Genomic DNA, 16,651 nt, shown 5'->3' on the forward strand with positions numbered 1-16,651 from the left:
CATATCTACCTGACGACCCAGATCCAGACCCTCCGACCTCGCATCGCCAAGTCCTCCTTAACCAGCTACACAACCTCACCTATTCAATGCGCGCGCCTGGTCGCTGACCTCTACATTTGGTCTTCCACACAGCGTCACTGGGTGCGCACCTGCATTGATGCCATAGTGCCATGATTACCAGGCACGTCATTTTACCACTCAGAACATTCTCCCAGCCTCCAGAACAATTTCAACACATCCACCTAGACATCCTTGGTCTCTTTTTAGCAGCCATATTTTATAGCCACTGCCTCATCAACATTGGTTGCTTCCGTGAATGTCATCTGTGGCCCCGATGGATGTGTCACCGTAAAGAAAGGCGCGCCGAGATCCTTCGCGGGCTGGATACCGCGTTTCAGTACCCCCCGTCGGGTCACAACAAATTCAGGACGGCAGTGCAAATCCCGACATTCCAGGGCTCTCATGCTAGACATCGACTTTAAGCGACTGAGGGCACGATTTACGATCAGTACACCGATGCGAAGATCGATAGCTATCACCGACGATTCAAAGCCATCGTGTACCGCTCCAGCTGCGCCTGGCTCTCCCAGTTGTCGCGCTAGTGCTCCATGCCGCCATGAAGCCCGACATTTGAGCGACAGCTACAGAGCAAGCCTATGAGGACCGACTACGCCTTCCAGGACAATTCCTCGGGCCACCATATGAGACAGCTACAACGGATACGACTAATTTAATGGCCCACCTATCTCCCATCAACCCCATCAACACGTCAACGTCCTTCGTTCGTCATCAGTGCCACATCTTTCCAAGACAACGCTCTTTGTTTTCAAGGAGCTTGCAGACGTTTGGACGTCCTTTGTGTCTCGAGGACATCTTCAACAAGTTCACCAAGTATTCGCTGCGTCATCGCTGCGTCCAACGACGCCCACCTTGACTGCCTGCGCACGTCACAGGTCTCAATAAAAGTAAAATATATTAGAAGCTGCGTGCCAAGTATAAGCCACTGCTCGTCATACGAACAACTTGACCATGCTCGGCGATGTTCATTGATCGCTGGAGCGTAGCTCGCGCTGCTGCTTCGAGAGACTGCTGTAATGCCTTTCCGGTTCGCTATTATTTTCAAAAATAAAGCACCATACATCTGCATATAGCTTTAGTACACGTCACTTCGTGATGCCTCATGTTTCATATCAGTTCCGTTACTAAATGGTGTTTTGTAGAGCTATAAAAATTGTACGCTGATTGCTAAACATATTTAACTGTGCACGCCATCAATTATGAAGTCTCAGTGCCGTAAATTCTTTTATTTTGGGTGCATAAACCAACTATGCCGGCGTACTCAGCTTAGGGAAAATAAATTGTATTTATTGCGAAGTATTTATCATGGTTTGGGGCAACGCGCGGTACAGGGACGAAGAAATTCATACGACAGAGACGGCGCTTTAAAGCACTGTGTTTGCCCGAGCACCCTACCACAAATTTTAAACATGCTCAATTACCTTCTCTTGTAGTCACATCTTATATATATATATATATATATATATATATATATATATATATATATATATATATATATATATATATATATATATATTAGTCATATAACATTTTAATATTCAGTATATCTATACATGGTATATGTCCTTAGTATTGAGCAATTCATCTTTAAGTAATATTGGTAGTGTGCGAAGCTAGATGTTCTTGTGGCCGAATGTTGCTACACGCGCTGCCAAGGATCACACTTTGGCAATTACTTTTAAACTGTGTTTAATGAAGTGGATAGATATCTTAGAGATATTAAAAAAGGCCTGCGGTGAAAAGAAAATGTTTGTCTTATTTTCGTGTACCACAGTCTATGCCTATTTGTATTTTTTTCAGGACACTCGTCCTGCGCTCTTTGGAGGCTTGCAACCGCTGATGAATCACTAAGGACTCAGTGCAGGAATACGTTCAGACTTCTCTGCAAGCCACAAGGCCAGTACAGATCTGTGTTTAGCCGCATGTGTTCGCTGAAAAATAACGAAAAAAGTATTCTTGGGACTGCTACTCCAAAGGTCAATTGAATAAAATTCTCCATTTGGATATAAAAACTACATGCTAAATGCATTGAATATAGACAAATTTAACAGACCATGGCAAATCACCTCTGCTAATAAGAAAGCTTGTTTCACATCATTGTCTCTGCATAACCTTTTTTCCGACAGCTGCGGCCTTTCCGGTGGAAACCATAATGCTCGTATAAGCTCAAGGCGCTACGAAATATGGCCTTGCGATGCTGGGCACGGAAGCAAGAAGACTGGCGGAAACGAACACTCGAGGCTGAACAGTTTAGAGACACAACGTCTGCTCCGGTACTCACGATACCGGTTAGTAGCAGCAAAAAGAGCAACGAGCGCGGTGATCATTCGTCGAAACGAATGAGTCGGAGTGACACGCTTTTCGTCATTTATACACCAATTGTTTCCCGTAAGTGCAACCAGGGTTTCAACAGAGTGGTACCTATTAGACTAGGGGTATGCGAATATTATGAACTTTAGAATAACAAATCCGATAATATCCTATTTGATTTGGTCATTGAATGGAATAGTCACTGTTCGTTAAATGCGAATATTTTTTTCAAATACTTTTCGATTGTTTCAAAACATCAACTGCACACAAATAAACGTTAACTTAGAGTAAATTAAAGTAGAGTAAGTTTTCCTTCCCCCAGGTATAGAACAGCGAATAAACACGAGAACTTGAGCAGTGGAACAAGCTACGTCACCTAAGTAGCCATATTTCACAAGCTATACAGCGATCATTCTCACTGTTTGCGGAGGGCTGTGCATCCGACTGAACTACCTGATTTATCCTAATGTTCGATTTGTGATTTTAATAAACAACACTTCATAACCTACCATGTAATGATAGAAACCTGCTAAATTTATGAATACTAGGCTAGTTTTACTTACTTATTGTGATAGCGCAGCACGTCATGCCGCATGTGTACTGGGCGGGCTACTGCCATAATCCATGTGACGTCACATAGCGATATATATATATGTACGCCGGCACTGAATAAACTGATTCCATTCCCGGTTTGGCTGCGTGATGACGTTATAACAACTGGCGACGAGGGTCTTGCGTACCCACGTAAGCGACGGCCTTGGTCCTGCACGGGTGGACAGGCACGAACGGAAGCAAGCGAGCGGAGTTTTCGTCCAGCTTCAAGGCGCTGCACGTGCTCCCGGAGTACGGCACCGCCCACCGAACACCCCTGCGGAGGAAGTACTCGGCCACAAGGAACGACAACGGGGCTTGGAGCTGGCAGCACGTCCAAGCAAGGAAACGCCAAACTGATGAGTAACGGATATATGTACTGCTGTCAAAATGCCGCCACTGGGAAAGATGTCCGAGTTCGATCCGAAAACGCAAAACTTCGAGTCGTACTTAGAGCGTTTTGAACATTTCTTAACGGCTAATGATATCGTTGACGCAAAGCGCCTTGCCGTCTTTTTGACAGTCATAGGACCAGAGGCTTACGAAGTACTGAGAAGTCTTGTTGTGCCGGCAGCCCCGGGAGAAAAGTCGTACGCAGAAGTTAAACGCCTCCTGAAGGAGCACTACAGCCCCAGGAGTTCCGTAATAGCAGAACGATGCAAGTTCAACCGGCGCGTACAACAGGAGGGCGAAAGCGTGGAGGGGTTCATCGTGGAACTTAAACATTTAGTCAGGAAGTGTGACTACGGTGGCTTTTTGCAAGACGCCCTCCGAGATAGGCTGGTTGCTGGCATACGGAACGAAGAGACCCAGCGTGCTCTGTTTGCTGAACGAGAGCTGACATTTGATGGCGCTTGCAAAATCGCCCTGGATAGAGAACTAGCGGCGCGAGACACTGAACAACTACGGTCAAGAGAACGAGAGGCACCCGTGCTAGTCGTGAAAAGCCGACCACACCAGTATCGGAGACCAGCTAATCCTAAGCATGTCGAAGCCCGCAAGAACGAAAAATGCGCAAGATGCGGCAGGGGACACTCGTCGGAAGAATGTTGGTACAAAAACTTTATTTGTCGCAAGTGTTCGGCTGTAGGTCATTTGAAAAGCATGTGCCCAGTTGCTAGAGCGAAGCCAAAAAACATGCATGCGCTCGAGTGTTCTGACGATGACTCGGAGCAGGAACTGTACCATGTCATTAACGCCAACCAATCATCTTATGAAGTGAGTGTGGAAATAGAAGGGCGTAAACTGAATATGCAAATTGACACGGGAGCGGCTGTCACAATTGTCCCGGAGCAAGTGTACCTGTCCGAATTTCCACACGTAAAATGTGAACCTTGCAAAATGTCGCTTCGCACGTATACTGGGGAGCAAATGCAGCTAAAAGGACAGTGTGACGTGGTGGTTAAGTACAACAATCAGTGCATGACTCTACCAGTCATTGTTGTAAAAAACAATGGGAGGAAGTCGCCTGTACTAATGGGGCGAAATTGGTTAGAACGTTTGAAGCTTGACTGGCTAGAAATTGGCCAGATTGCAGTTGAAGACAGAGTCGCGGTGCTAAAACAGAAGTACCCTTCCGTGTTTTCTAAAAAGCTGGGGACAATACAAAAATTTGAAGCAAAGATTGTTCTGAAACCGGGTGCAGGTCCTGTATTTTGCCGCGCTAGACCAGTTCCGTTTGCGTTGCAGGAAAGAGTTGAGCGGCAGCTGCGAGAACACGTGGAAACGGGCATGCTGCGTCCTGTAATGCGGAGTGACTGGGCTACCCCACTTGTCACGGTTGTGAAGGAAAACGGCAGTGTCCGGTTATGCGGGGATTACAAGACTACAGTAAACCCCTCTCTCAAAACAGATCATTACCCCCTACCGAGACCGGAGGACTTGTACACTGCCTTAGCAGGAGGAAAGGTGTTCAGTGTACTAGACCTTTCTTCAGCGTACCAGCAGCTGCCACTCGCTCCGGAGTCACGACCATTTTTGACAGTAAACACTAGTCTTGGGTTGTTCGAATTTCAGCGCCTTCCTTACGGGGTGGCAAGTGCACCCGCTATCTTTCAGGCAATGATGGACGAGGTACTTCATGGCATCCCACGTGTAGGCTGTTATATTGACGACGTTATCGTCACAGGGGCAGATATCGGCGACTGCCAGGAGACACTAGAACGTGTCTTGCAACGCCTCAGTGAATACAACATCACGCTTAACCTGGATAAATGCCGTTTTTTCCGAAAATCTGTTACATATTTGGGTCACACAGTGACTGAGCACGGTATTTACCCTACCGACGCCACGAAGAGCGCAATCTTGCAAGCCCCCGAGCCCACTACAGTTACAGAGCTTAAGGCGTACTTGGGAATGTGGAACTTTTACTCAAAGTTTCTCAAAAATGCTTCCACAGTAGCAGAGCCGCTTTATCGGCTACTTAGAAAAGAACAAAAATGGTCGTGGAAAAAGGAGTGCGGCACCGCGTTTAAAGATACGAAGCACTTGCTAACAAGCAGCAAGGTGCTCACATTCTATGACGTCAAGAAACCGCTCGCAATGCTTTGCGATGCATCGTCATATGGCTTAGGAGCCGTTATCTTTCACGAGACGGCTGAAGGTGACGAAAAACCAATTGCTTTTGCTTCGCGTACACTGTCGGAAGCAGAAAAAAAATACGCGCAGTGCGAACGCGAGGCCCTGGCGTTGATCTTTGGCCTAAAGAAATTTCACCGGTACCTGTACGGCCGAGAATTCACTATATATACAGACCACCAGCCACTGCTTGGGATACTAGGGCACGATAAGCGTATCCCAACTATCGCTGCCGCACGTATGCAACGCTGGGCTTTAACCCTCGCAGCTTACAGGTACCGGCTGAAATTTAGGAAAGGAAAAAATGTTGAAGTGGCAGACGCCTTGTCTAGGCTGCCCCAACCAGGACCGGTGAACAATGAGTCATCAGATTGCATGTCAATCTTTCAGTGTCTCCCGCTGACAGCAGAGGAGATTGCAAAAGTCTCGAAGCGAAGCTTAACTCTATGCCGCGTGGCACAATATACGCTAAACGGGTGGCCTAGACAGCAGGCAGATGATTTGAAATCTTACTATGTTCGCCGCGATGAGCTGTCACTAGAGCAAGGCTGCGTGACGTGGGGCGTAAGAGTCGTAATTCCGGAGCTGCTGAGGGACCGCGTACTAAACATGCTGCACGAGGAGCACCCTGGCACCAGCCGCATGAAAATGCTAGCGAGGAGTTTCGTATGGTGGCCAGGAATCGATTTGGCCATTGAACAGTACGTTCAGCGGTGCAAAATTTGCCAAGCAGTTCAGCCAGCTTCTCGGCCGGTTCCTCTTCACCCTTGGCAATACCCCGCCCAGTGTTGGTCACGCGTCCATGTAGATTTTGCACAGAAGGGTACGAACGTGTTTCTGGTATTGGTCGACTCATTCTCGAAATGGATCGAAGTATGGCCGATGTCCTCAACCTCTGCACAAAAAACATTGGAAAAACTTCGGGGTGCTTTTGCCGCTTATGGCTTGCCCGAAGTATTGGTGAGTGACAACGGGCCACAGTTCACCTCGGAGGAGTTTGCAGAATTCATGAGCACCAACGGTGTAAAACACGTTCGTATTCCGCCTTATCACGCAGCGTCCAATGGTGCTGCAGAACGAACAGTACAAACCGTGAAAAGGGCCTTACTGAAACAGGTGCTCGAGCGTGAGGCCTCGGGTAAACAGCAGACAGTACAGGAAAATATTGATAGTTTTCTGATGGCCTACCGGAACACACCGAGCAGTGTGACAAGCAAATCACCAGCTGAACTATTTTTGAGGCGCCAGCCACGCATAAAGCTTTCACTGCTCCAACCTGATTTTGCAAAATCCATGCGAGACAAACAGGAAAAACTAAAAGAGCAGCGCGATTTGTTTCGTGGGCAGGAGCGCAGCTTCGTGGTGGGGGACCGGGTGTTGGTGAAAACTGTGCGTGGTGAACGCGTTTCGTGGGAAGAAGGTGTTGTGATCCAAATTGTCAGTGCTGTGACATATATGGTGAAAGTGCGCGATCAACTCCGGTTCACACACGCCGATCACCTGCGTCCTGGACATGCCGACCCCGGCGAGACGCCCCCGCACGCGGAGGTGGGTGTAAAACAAACGACACCAGAAGGGCTACCGGCAGACGACCGCACTCCGACACCAAGACAACCGCAGGCAGACCAGGATGGTCCCAGTTCCCCTGGGACGCCGGCGGACCCCGATCGCAGAACAACACTAGAGCACGACGAATCAGTACCGCCACCCACACAGCAGCCTGTACCGCAAGACTTGGCGGAGTCGCACGTGCCAGCGGCGCCAGCTGCACCCAACTCGGAGGAACAGCCGCCACTACGTCGGGGTGCTCGTGTGCGCCGGCAACCGGACTGGTTTAGATCTGAGGACTTTAAGTAATTTCCTCTTAATTAGTCAGGTGGTAATGTTAAATTGTTAATTCCTGTTCCTAATCTTACTAGGTGTTCTAGTTAGCTAACCCATGTATTTAATTGAGCGTGAAGGAGTTGTGATAGCGCAGCACGTCATGCCGCATGTGTACTGGGCGGGCTACTGCCATAATCCATGTGACGTCACATAGCGATATATATATATGTACGCCGGCACTGAATAAACTGATTCCATTCCCGGTTTGGCTGCGTGATGACGTTATAACACTTATATACTTACCAATGCAGCTGTATTCTTCGCGGAACAAGTTGATTTCTTGATGATGTATGCGTTTTCACCCTGGCTTATGCAATGTATGCCTTTGCGTTCCTCTAATTGGTACATTTTTGTGTATCTGTTTATCAAACTCAGTTCATGTTCAGCGCTTGTCCATTGTACTTCTATGCGTCTGGGTGTTTTTTTTCAAATCAGCACAGCAAACATGAGTGCGACACGATTTGTACAGTTTGACGCGTTGAATCGAGCCTACAACAGCGAGCTAGTAAGCTATTACCGCAGCGCGTACGCTCAAGTGCGTGGCGAGACAACTACATTTCGTTTCGCGAAGGCACATACTCCAAGAACTATGTACGCATGCTAGCGAAGCTGTCATAGAAGCCCATTCGTCCTGTAATAGCTGCTTGGATGGATGGATGGTGCTATGAACGTCCCCTTTGGAACAGGGCGGTGGTTTGCGCCACCAAGCTCTTGTTGTTATATTCCCGAATGCCCTACCTATGTGTAAATAAATAAATAAAAGCACGAAGTAATTCCATCACCAATGAATAAATAGAATTTATTGATAGGAAAGACAGAGAGGTCGACCTGAGCTAGTGCGCTCTAGTCTGCTACTCTGCACTGGGGAAACGTTTCTGAACCCCTACTGGCAACTCTATTTTTGTAAGCATCCATTGTCGTTTTTTCTATTCTTCTTCCACCAATCTTCCTATCGCATCTTACTAATATCCATTGCGGACATCGTTACTTTGCGCCTTCTCTCGCTGAACCCAATGGCTTTGTCGTAGCTAATGCGAGGAGGACCCAGCTTCTGCAGCGTTGGCTTGTGAACGGTTCCTTGTATTTTTACATCACGCTGCAGATTCTGCGAGGAGGGAAGCTAACTTCCTCCTCTTTGATGGGCTCTGCACGCGGAGCGAGTTGTGGCCTGCGGTCCGGGCGGGAGGCAAGGGGCTCGCGTCTGGAGGCCGAAATGGGGAATCACACGGGACGGTGTGGCGGTGAACTGTAACATGCTGGCATTGAAGGCAAGTTCGCGCACAGCGACAGACGTCTGCATTGAAGTTAGGCAAAAGGAAGCGAGTGGTGACTAGCTTCTGGGTCACACTAATTTTACGATGGCTCACGTGCAGTTGATCAATAATTGCGCGGACGAAAAGCCAAAAGCACGAAGGGTCCGGGAACACCAGTGGACGTCTCGCGCGTTATCAACAATAAAGAAAACGGAAGCGGGAGCACAGTGAAGAACAGGAACATAGATGAGAAACGAAAGAGATGCAGCTCAGGGGGTCGTTTCGCTGGGCAGCTGCTAGCCCTTGCATGTCTACTAGTGATTGGCCCACCAGGGCATTGAAGCGGGACAGTGCATCAGAGACAGCATTTTCAGGCCCACGCACGTGACGGTGATCCAGTGTGAACTCGGATATAAAGCACAGTTGGTGGATCTCCCGTTCAGTGTAGTTCCCTTGATTCTGATGGAAGGCAAACATCAGGGGCCCAAGGTGTAGCCTGTTTTATTGGGCCAACTTGTGCCCTCAAAAACAGGCTACACTCAAAGAACAACGGTAGCGGCGAACACGATCGGCGGTCGTTGAAATCTTATCAGCGGGTCAAGCGCATCGGCTTTTATACAGCAGTCGTCGAATGTTCCAGACTAATGGTTGGGACCCGCATGCCTTCCACAAAGTTCTACACCATTCGCGTCATGCGATGAAATCAGATAACACAAGGTTTGGCGACAACGGACAACTGATAGAAGCATCGATAACTTTCCAGAGACTTCGGATACATGCAGGCGCGTCCCGCACTGTGCGATAACATTTGCTAGGCGGCGACAAGTGGTCGCCCGATAAAGATAAATACACGTGTCAATATGACGCACACCTGGGCTCGTGTGTCGACAAGGAAGCAAGCGCCACTGACCTTCTCAGGAACGTAGAATAGGCGGCCTGTCCTCCCATTAATAATAGCACTTCCCGCTGTCAGCGCCCTGTCGCATTATTTCCCGATCAAGAGCATGGACGGGTGCACTTGCGAGCAGTGGTGCCGAATACGCGGCGATACCAGCACATAGAGGAAGACGAACTGTCGCGTCGCGCATCGGATAGTTGAAGCGTTGGAGAGCGCGGGACCGCCGGGAAGTGACTGTGGCACCGGACCCTCGACGAAGGTCGCCGTGAGGAGGGCGCGAGGTCATCGAAACGCCTGTCAAAGCATCCAGACGGCCTTCTAATTTCGCGAGCATAGGGGCTGAGGCAGTACCGGAGTCGGAGTCGTAAAGGCGCAGGGGCTACGGGCCGGCAGCAGTCCGTAACTCGGTCAGCCAGTTCAGCGAGCTTACCTAATGGCACATAACCCGCAGCCGCGGGAACTTGGGCCATGTTCTACTGGAGGCGCTGCAGGAACAACTCTCATACCAGCTTGTCCTGTTGAAAGGCAGAGACTCTGCCATGAAGTTGGTGCATGGGTCGAAGGAGCTGTGAAGGGTGACTGTCAGCGAGCACCGTAGCTGTGAGGAGCTCCTGGGGTCTGCTGTGCTCAGTCTCTGGCTTGCAGGAAATGATAGCTGCCGTTAACATGTAGAAGGGACGGGAAGAGTCGAGTGAGGTGATAACATCCGTGAAGTCCACGGCGATGTCTGGAGGTAAGGAAGGCACCAGCTGTAAGGACTTAGTCTGTTAACTTGTGATATGCCGAAGACAGAAGTGCGCCTCGATCTGCAGAAGCCAAGTGGTGGGGCTGCCGGGCAAAAATGGTGGCAGGCTGATGTATTGCAATGCAGCCACCACAGCACGACCAGGTCAGGCGACTTCTTGGGCGTCGTCACTGGCAAGAATAGCGGCAGAAACGGCGGGATTCGTGCCGGAGGGTTGGAGCTCGCTGTTTCTTGCCGGGTCACCAAATCTCTCGGATCTAGTGCGAGGAAGACCCAGCTCCGGCCCCATTGGGTTTTGAACTGTCATTTTTATTTTATATCGCGCTGCAGACGCTGGGCGGCGAATAGCTACCTTCCTCCTCCTTGAGGAGCGGTGAACGCGCAGCGAATTGTGGCCTGCGGCCTAGACCCAAGGCAAGCGGCGCTCTAGCTTCAAGGAGACCAGAGGTACCTAAATCAACCATCTCCACATTACAATAAAACATGCTCCATCGTTTCCCTACATTTAGCTCAGCAAGCATACGCGTCTTCTCCCTTGTTAAATCTCGCTTATGCATGCGTGTACGAAGGCACCCTGATCTCACTTCGAAAAGTAATGAGCTTCTCTTACAGTTATCATAAATTGTTTCTTTCGTGAGCAAGTTTTTACGAACTGTTTGACAATCGTTCTACTTCAGGCATTAGCGGGAGCACAAGTGACACATTATCTTCAAGGAGCTTGATTTTGTCGGTAAGTTTTGCTAGCTTTTCTTCTAGCTACTTTTGTTCAAGCCGAATGGAATGTAGTTCTTCCGGTATCACGGACTGCTGCTGCTGCTGTATCGTTGGTATTTCCATAATAGTTGAAGCGGTCTGCACTGGATGCATGAAAGAAGACGAATAAATGGGCTAGGGGAGAAGTGTGGACGAAGAAGTAGGAATAAAATGGCGGTCGCGACACCCGTCTCACTCATATTATGTCATTTCTGCTGCCGTTCTAGTTAGGAACGCTACGCTTTGGCGCAGCCGACAGCCGACAGGCGTTCAACAGGCGTCATCGGAGTCTGTTGTGTTCACCCGATACCAAGTGCACGGTGAGCCAGCGGCGGACCTTCCTCTCGAAGTTAGTTCTACCGTGCTGATCAACGTGGTGCTTAAACAAGCTGCAATCAGCCGCCAAACCCTCGTGCAAACAGGATCGGTGACAGTGAATCTACAGCTGCACACACAGAGCGCACTCGTTCTGGAACCCATACAACGTGCCACCCTCAAAGAGGAAACGCCAGCCTGGAAGGTGAGCCTAGACTTGACTGTTATGGTGCAAAGGCACATTATGCAACAGAATGAAATAATGAGAACTTTCGTCGAAGCGCTTAATCGAGAGCAATCAGCACGAAGCATTGTTGAACCGGATATTTTTGAAGGAAATTCGTAAAGTGCGCACTACTGGCTGTGGTTTTTCGAGTATGCCTGTGACAAGAATATGCGGCACTCCGACGACAGAAAGATTTTGAATATGCACCGCAATTTGGGCGGTACATATATATAGCCAGAAAACGGTATGATGTGTAACTCATGGATCATGGACCAACATGTTACGAACTGTGCAAAAGCAACTTTTTGGCGGCTTTCGCAGACAACGCAGTAGAAAGATGGGATGCTGCACTATGGTTCAGGTATACAGGTGGCCCTTTGCTTGAGTACTGTATTGAGGAGCGTCGCCTATTGTATTCTGCAGAACCGAAGCTGTCATCTCCTGCTGTTGTAGCTTTGATAACGCAAGGGTTGTGCATTGAAATTCGTAGTCATGTCCAGCTAAAAGGCCCAAATACATTTGATGACCTTCTGAACTTTCTACAGACCTCAGTGCCAAGAATTACATTGAAAAGACAGCCAGGTGGTAGAACAGAGCAACTTTATTCTCGTAAGCTGAGTGAGCATCTAGAGTCGTTGCCGTCATCTGAATGTAAACATAGCTTCGTAAACAAATCCCTGGGAAGCGTCAATCATGACTGTGAGAATGGTGAAGAACCAATTACCACAGTTCACGGCAACTTACTTCCACATAATCTCACTACCGTGGATCACAAGCCCGAGAAAAAGAGCTTCAATGAGACAGTGTATTTGGTGTCGTCAAGCTTATTGTATGCCCCCATTAAGGTAGATGGAATTGAAGCCAAAGCTCTCGTTGACAGTGCAGCTTCGGTATCAATTATCAAGAAGACTCGAGTGGATGCCAGTCGTCTGCACGCTGGTGGAACATTGCGTGTCCAAGCCTACGATGGGTCAGTGACCATGCATAGTGAATGGGTAACCCTGGCTATTGAATTTCAAGGACATACTATCACCAGTGACGTATTGGCAATTCCCAATGTAATCTATTATTTTCATTTGTCCAGCCCAGACATGAAAAAACATAAGATAAACCGCTACTGGGACGACAAAGTAATGGCCGAAGACACGATAAGAACGGAAGATCCTGGTGAAGAACCTAGTGCATTAAGGCTAAATTTTCACCAGGAAGACATCAAGACAAAGTACCCAGAGCTTACATGCATGGGGAGCTACTCTCCATCAATGAAACCACATGTCGTTCCTTTCGAGCTCACAGATAAAACAGTGGTTTGTAGAACCTCTTATAATATGTCCAGAGATAAAAAGGTGTGGCTGGAAAAAAAGTTGCAAGAAATGTTGGGGGCAGGTATCATCCGACCTTCTGTATCCCCATTTGCTTCTCCAGGACTATTTCACCAAAAGAAGACGGGACATTCCGCCTTCGCACAAACTACCGGCCTCTCAATCGTCAAACTGAATTGATACCTTATCCAATGCCGAGAAAAGACGACATCATTGACGAAAAATGTGGTTTCCATTGTTTTTCACGAATAGATCTCTGCAAGGGATTTTGGCAGATTCCACTAAGTGAAGAAACGAATATGTACACCGCGTTCATAACCCCATTTGACTTGCTTGAGTACAACCGCCTACCATTTGGTTGGAAAAACTCCCCTTCGGGGTTTCAGAATATTATGACCGACATTTTCAAACCGTACCTGGGTACATTTTGCAATGTGTACATCGATGACATCATCATATACTCAAAGACAAAGGAAGAACACCCGTAGTCATCTTTCAAGTTCTTCACACTCTTAGTCTTGCCCAACTCAAAGTCAACATTAAGAAAAGTGCGTTCTTTCAAGATACCGTAGTATTTCTTGGCGGGGTGTTTTATGGACACGCTAAAAGCACTAAGCAAGAATCTGCAGAGAGAATCTCCAAGCAGGTAAAGCCTTATTACGTGCACTCCCTGCGCGTTTGTCTTGGCAAAACAGGACACTTCCGGGCGTTTATCAATGAATATGCACTGAGAACCAGGTGCCTCACACGTTTAACTCAGAAAGACGTGCCTTTTCAATGGGACGAGAAGTGCGAAGCTGTCTATTGTGAGCTTGTAAACTAATATCGTTGGACCCCATCTCGCTAATACCGGATTTTCCTCCGCCTTTCGTGCTGTACAGGGACGCATCACACATGCTACCGGTGCAGTTCTATACCAGAAACCCTCCAACCAAGCTTATCAAGCCAAACACTACGTTGTGTGGTACTACAGATATACCCTGAAACCCGCCGAAATCAATTACTCTACCACAGAAAAGGAAGCTCTGGCCGTCTTAAAAGCTGTGCAATACTTTCGCGCTTACCTGGAAGGTGCCAAATTCGTACTTTTCACTGACCACCAAGCACTGACTCAACTTCTGAGCATGGCCCAGCCAAGAGGCCGCATTGCTAGATGGGTGAACTATCTGCGGCAATTCGATTTCGTAATTTCGCACCGTCCTGGCCCACTCCCCACTGACGATGACGCACTATCAAGATTACTTGTACACGAATAAAGCAAGAATCCAGTGGCAATCAATCACATTAAGCTGTGGGAACGTACAGAAGAGCTCCAGTTTATCAATGGAAAGTATCACGTACCATCTACTACGATTGCAAGGATTCTTCATCTATACCCACGACACTCCTGGATCAGGCGGACATGATGGCTTCTGGCGCACTTATAAGAAATTGTTCATGAGATTCACATGGCCGGGAATGAAAAATGACATTAGCCATTACATCCGCACATGCCATTTCTTCCAGGTGAACAAAGTTAAATTCAACAAATCGACAGACGTTATGACATATCCTGAATATTCAAGCGTCCCGTTCGAAGTACTTCATATGGACTTCGCGGAGCACAAAACGAAGCGAGAAGGGGTCAAGCGAACGCACGCTTTCTTGCTCTCCATAGATGGGTGCACAAGGACGATTGCCGCTAATGCTGGCAAAGAAGACGCGCACAGCGTATTAGATCTCCACAAGGCTGAATGATTTAAACACGCAAAGACGCTCGTCGGCGACAACGGGCCGGCTTTCCGGAGTGCCAAATTATCAAAGTGGGCACAGGAGCACGGCATAATGATCAAGTATTCTTATCCATACCACCCGGCAGCAAACGGCTTAGTGGAACGTGCCATAAGAGACATCAAACGGTATCTGAAAATGTATCCAGACTTGGCTGGTGGCTTGAAGTGTTGCCTTAAGGCCGCTGTGAAACATCACAAAAGACCGTACACCACTGGTTTAGGCTGCAGCCCTCATTTTGCAACTTCGGGAACAGCGCCCATACTTTCGGCAGATCGTCAGCTAGGCCTCCTAGAGAACCTCGAACTCGCTGAAGTAAGGAAAACTGTCAAAGAACAGGAGGTCTACAAGCGCCGCATGAAGAGAAACTTTGAGAAAAGGCACAGTAACGAGATACCGGACATACAACCTGGAGACTATGTCCTTGTGAGGAAAGGAGCTGTACCTTCAAATTCAAAATATTGCGGACCATTTCAAGTGATTAAGACTGCATCCCAGCATAGAATAGTGAAGGACGTCTAGTACACCGGAGCCTCGGGTCAAACGGAGTGCGCCTCTATTGGAAACTTATTCAAGTATCACCCCAGGAGGTGTAATTAAAACAAGTCCGGAAGACTGAAGCGGTCTGCACTGGAAATATCTGATCCGTGATCACTAGTCACTGCGTCCCAGCGTCTCGTAGTTATCATAAAGAAACGATTGTTTAAAAGAGTTTTCATTTGACATCCATGACGACATCCATGACGCTTTGCTGCATAGAAGCACAAGAACACCGAACTGAGCCTAAACACTAGTAAACAATAACCACTCTGTTATTTCAATTAGCGATGTTCACTGATTGAAACTCTCACTTATTTATACTTTCATTTATAACATTTGCAACGTGCACGAAGAAAGGCGGCGACGGTCACACTATGTAAAGTGATTCGTCATGGCTAGTCACTGAATCTTAGCGTCCTCTAGCTATTACGCAATAGTTATGGAATCGCCGTATGAATGGCGTTTCCTTTTATACGCATGGCGCTGTTCGGCATAAAAGTAGAAGAACATCGCAGTGAGCGCATTACTTGGGATTCCTAATGACTCGGCGTTAGAGTACTGGTAACAAAATGGGTCTTTTTATTACAGCTTGATTGACACCAATGCGGGCGCTCACGAATAAAAGGTGCCACTGTGATAGTAAAATGGGTCAATAATTATCACTCGTGACCTAAGCATCATCATCATCATCATCATCATCAGCCTGGTTACGCCCACTGCAGGGCAAAGTCCTCTCCCATACTTCTCCAACAACCCCGGTCATGTACTAATTGTGGCCATGTTTTTCCTGCAAACTGCTTAATCTCATCCGTCCACCTAACTTTCTGCCGCCCCCTGCTACGCTTCCCTTCCCTTGGAATCCAGTCCGTAACCCTTAATGACCATCGGTTATCTTCCCTCCTCATTACATGTCCTGCCCATGCCCATTTCTTTTTCTTGATTTCAACTAAGGTGTCCTTAACTCGCGCTTGTTCCCTCACCCAATCTGCTCTTTTCTTATCCCTTAACGTTACACCCATCATTCTTCTTTCCATAGCTCGTTGCGTCGTCCTCAATTTGGATAGAACCCTTTTCGTAATCCTCCAGGTTTCTGCTCCGTAGGTGAGTACTGGTAAGACACAGCTATTAAACACTTTTCTCTTGAGGGATAATGGCAACCTGCTGTTCATGATCTGAGAATGCCTGCCAAACGCCCCCCAGCCCATTCTTATTCTTCTGATTATTTCAGTCTCATGATCCGGATCCGCCGTCACTACCTGCCCTAAGTAGATGTATACCTTTACCACTTCCAGTGCCTCGCTACCTATTGTAAATTGCTGTTCTCTTCCGGGACTGTTAAACATTACTTTAGTTTCCTGCAGATTAATTTTTAGACCCACTCTTCTCCTT

The 16,651-nt window shown here is 47.9% G+C and overlaps 1 protein-coding gene across 1 annotated transcript; it reads left to right on the forward strand.

Annotated features, from left to right (window-relative positions):
• The first annotated feature begins 2,984 nt into the window (after window positions 1-2,984).
• LOC126519842 (uncharacterized) lies at window positions 2,985-7,413 on the forward strand. Its single transcript, XM_072285706.1, has 2 exons — window positions 2,985-4,962; window positions 6,673-7,413. The coding sequence occupies exons 1-2, from the start codon at window positions 3,370-3,372 to the stop codon at window positions 7,411-7,413; spliced, it is 2,334 nt and encodes a 777-aa protein (XP_072141807.1). The 5' UTR covers window positions 2,985-3,369.
• Window positions 7,414-16,651: the final 9,238 nt, after the last annotated feature.

This window comes from Dermacentor andersoni, unplaced genomic scaffold, assembly GCF_023375885.2.
Source record: "Dermacentor andersoni unplaced genomic scaffold, qqDerAnde1_hic_scaffold ctg00000039.1, whole genome shotgun sequence".
Taxonomy (NCBI): Eukaryota; Metazoa; Arthropoda; class Arachnida; order Ixodida; family Ixodidae; genus Dermacentor; species Dermacentor andersoni.